General features: G+C 49.1%; 1 protein-coding gene across 1 annotated transcript; it reads left to right on the plus strand.

The window, feature by feature from the left end:
* Positions 1 to 683: 683 nt before the first annotated feature.
* MYF6 (myogenic factor 6) lies at positions 684 to 2560 on the plus strand. The gene is made up of 3 exons (XM_082666571.1): positions 684 to 1300; positions 1590 to 1680; positions 1919 to 2560. The coding sequence occupies exons 1-3, from the start codon at positions 782 to 784 to the stop codon at positions 2035 to 2037; spliced, it is 729 nt and encodes a 242-aa protein (XP_082522697.1). The 5' UTR covers positions 684 to 781; the 3' UTR covers positions 2038 to 2560.
* Positions 2561 to 3703: the final 1143 nt, after the last annotated feature.

Here is a 3703-nt window from a genome sequence, read left to right on the forward strand (position 1 = left end):
GGTACTACTGCTCCACCGTGGAGCAGGGGTACGGAATTCAGATCTTGGTTGCCACCCTCCAAAAAAAGATAGCCAAGGAAGGAATCTGAGCACCCTCCAGCCACCCCCTTCCAGCTCCCAAACTGTCATTCAACCTTAGTAAAAGAGAGGAAAGAGATTTACCTGCTGCTATTGAGGCTGAAGCCTGAAAGTCATGTATAACCTTTGAAGGACTGTAAGGGTTTTAATCACAGGAATAGCACCTTTTTGACAGGCAGGAGGGAGAAAAGAGCTGAACCAGTCTGCAAACATTAACCAAGCTATTTTGGAGCAATGGCTATTGCCTTTGAAATCTTTCATCATGGGTCTATACTTAGAATTCAGATGAGCCTGGGGGAGGGGAATGGAGCAGTGTTAATCCCCAGTTGTTCTGAAGTTGTCCTGTAAGCAGGTTAGCGTCTAAACTGCCCCAGATGGAAGTGTTCGATGCTTTGTTTAAATTATTGGATTCTCTCTATGTATTTTGTTTTAACCTGTTCTGCATATAGGTTGTCACATCATTCTGGGGGTGACACTTCTCAGTTTTCTTTCAAACTAGATGTTCTAGAGAGCACTGGCTGTAATCACGTTGAGAGACTGATGCTCCATGACAGCTAAAAGTTGGATTGAGTTTCAGGAGCTTCTATATATAAAGCTGGGGCGACTTAAGTCACCGCACTAATTAAATGCCATCTGGGTGGCTCCTCTGGGTTTTTGAGCCCATCACCCCGTTCAGACCGAGTCAGAGGCCAAGGAGGAGAACATGATGATGGACCTTTTTGAAACTGGCTCCTATTTCTTCTACTTGGATGGGGAAAATGTTACCCTGCAGCCGTTAGAAGTGGCAGAGGGCTCTCCTTTGTATCCAGGGAGTGATGGTACCCTGTCCCCCTGCCAGGACCAAATGCCCCCGGAAGCTGGGAGCGACAGCAGCGGAGAGGAACATGTCCTGGCGCCCCCAGGCCTGCAGCCTCCTCACTGCCCCGGCCAATGCCTGATCTGGGCTTGCAAGACCTGCAAGAGAAAATCTGCCCCCACTGACCGGCGGAAGGCCGCCACCCTGCGCGAGAGGAGGCGGCTAAAGAAAATCAACGAGGCCTTCGAGGCACTGAAGCGGCGGACTGTGGCCAACCCCAACCAGAGACTGCCCAAGGTGGAGATTCTGCGGAGCGCCATCAACTACATTGAGCGGTTGCAGGACCTGCTGCACCGGCTGGATCAGCAGGACAAAATGCAGGAGCTAGGGGTGGACCCCTTCAGCTACAGACCCAAGCAAGAGAATGTAAGCCCAGATGCTGCCGGGGCCGGGGAATGTATAGGCTGATTAGTCGCCCTCCTTGGGGCCTTAACCTCCAGCTGCTCTGTCTCCGTTCGCGTCCTCCTTCCTCACCCGCCCCTCCCGGTCCCTCTCAAATGAACCCCCGGTGACCCGTGAACACGGGGTGCCTGCAATAGGCAGGAAATTCGTACCCGGCCTGAGGAAACAGGGGAGACCCCCTCACAAAGGGTCCCCTACCCCACCCCCGGAACCGATGTTTCTTGACTAATCTGCTGCCTCGGTTTTCCTCCAGCTTGAGGGTGCGGATTTCCTGCGCACCTGCAGCTCCCAGTGGCCAAGTGTTTCGGATCATTCCAGGGGGCTCGTGATAACTGCCAAGGAAGGTAAAGTAAAAGGGCACTGGACTGCGCTGGAGAACATCCCGGGAGGGGACTGGGGTGCTCGCTGGGGGCAGAAAGCGCTCGGAGCCCAGCAGGAGCCTGGACGGTCCCTAAGAGACCGGCGCTCCTTGCACGGGGACCAGTCCTCCCGCGCGGTCTAAGCGGCTTCGCGCGGGGCGCGGGGCTGCCGGCTTCTTCCTTCCTTCGGGGTTATGTTTGTGTGTGTGTTTTCTGCGCTCAGGAGGGGCAAGCATTGATTCATCGGCCTCGAGTAGCCTTCGATGTCTTTCCTCCATCGTGGACAGCATCTCCTCGGAGGAGCACAAACTCCCCTGCGCGGAGGAGGTGGTGGAGAAGTAACCCGGCGCCGGTGCTAGGGATGTCCTCCACGTAGCAGGAAGATCCCTCCCTCCCTCATTCGCCTAATCCTTTAGGTCACGTTACAGTAATATTTAGGAACCCAGACCCAGGAGCTTATGAAAGGGAAGGAGCCATATTCACAAAGAAACTTCTCGGAAACTGTTGTGCACGCTCAGATGAAAAAGCCTTTCGGCTTTGGGCTTGTATTTGGGGAACCGCGAGTGGCTTAGATCTAGCAGTTTTGCTTTGTTTTTGTTTGGTTGGTTTTGTAATATATTTACTTTTATTACGATGATCCTTTTGTGCCATGTTCAAAAGAAGTTCATTCCTGTTTAAAGCAAAGTGGGAACGTTGCATCTAAATGTTAGTGGTATTGAATATATTTTTGTAAATAATCTCAGTACTTTCATTTTTTAATGTAAACCTAAGAAATATATTTTAAATGTGTAGTGACGTATTGTATATAAAATGTGCGAGGATCCTGGTATTGTAATATTAAAATGTAAGTTTCTATATGAACAAAGTTGTTCCTAATTTCATTCAACTGAAAAAACTATGTTTGAGACATAAATAAAGGTGAACCACATTTTAATTTAGAAATCACCCAAGCCCATTTATTTGGGCGTTTACTTATGGACTGATTTAAAGGGAGGAAAATGGGTTGTTTTCCTGTGTCTGAATTAAACTGTTCACTTTTCTATCTCATGTAGACCCCACACTTGTGGTTAGAAATGAAGACCATCCGGAAGAAATCTGCCCTTTTCCCTTTTATCAGCATCCCTTTTCTTTCTGTTTTAACTGTCCTTTACCTGGAGATCTGGGTGAGATTTACTTTCTCAAAGTTAACAACTGAATGTTCAATCGAGGAAAATCTCATTGTTACAAGAAATGACCACACAAAAATTCTGCTCATTTGCCTAAAAAAATCTTCAGCTAATTTAGGCCGAATTACTTTCCCTCTTTGAATTTACAGGCCCGGCCCTTCGTGAGGAAGCATTCATATGGTGCACCAGGGGCTGCGCTGGCTTCTGAGCCAGGTCTCTGGTCCCTCCTGGGTTTTCTTGAACTAGACTGGTGGCTAGAAGACTGGAATAGCCTCAAGACCTCTTGTGGCTTGGGTTTGTTTTCCAAATAGAAAGATAAAAGAAGGGGACGATCTGTCTCATGAGGTGGGGTGGGCATCTTTGAAGGAAGGTTGCTTCAAGAGAGGTAAGGGTTAAATGGCTGAGGGCAAAAGACAACAACAACACACATGAAACCTCTTAGCTGGACCAAATAGCAAAGCCCCAGAGAGGCTTGAAGCCCCAGGAGCTCCTCACCGTGAGGATTTTACAACGTGTGCCAGGTTTGTTTATCCTGTAACCTCAGGAAGAAACGACCACCAAGAATCACAGTGGGAAGTGAAGCAGAGGAAAGAGGCAAGCTATTTCTTTGGAATTGCTACTTCTCTCTTACATTCCGTAAATGGTACTTTCACTCTCCCCGCCCGCCCTTAACTGCTTCCTTCCCTCTTTTTCTCTACAGCTAGTCCTCAGTTCAGAAATGTGAAAATCAAATCTAATTCAGCACTTCCCAGCCCAAACTTCATTCCCAACGCTCCAGTCTGGACCTTGTTGCCCACCGCCAGAGTTCCAGATGCCGCCACAGACCGCGCCCCCCGCAGGCA

This window comes from Grampus griseus (assembly GCF_964374135.1).
Source record: "Grampus griseus genome assembly, chromosome: 11".
In the NCBI taxonomy this organism is placed as follows: domain Eukaryota; kingdom Metazoa; phylum Chordata; class Mammalia; order Artiodactyla; family Delphinidae; genus Grampus; species Grampus griseus.

What these genes read in the sequence shown, in the direction of transcription:
- MYF6 (XM_082666571.1), top strand. Translation starts at nt 782, where the DNA reads ATGATGATGGACCTTTTTGAAACTGGCTCCTATTTCTTCTACTTGGAT. An exon ending in ACAGACCCAAGCAAGAGAAT is followed by an intron (nt 1,301 to 1,589) that starts GTAAGCCCAGAT and finishes GTTTTCCTCCAG; the next exon opens with CTTGAGGGTGCGGATTTCCT. An exon ending in CGTGATAACTGCCAAGGAAG is followed by an intron (nt 1,681 to 1,918) that starts GTAAAGTAAAAG and finishes TTCTGCGCTCAG; the next exon opens with GAGGGGCAAGCATTGATTCA.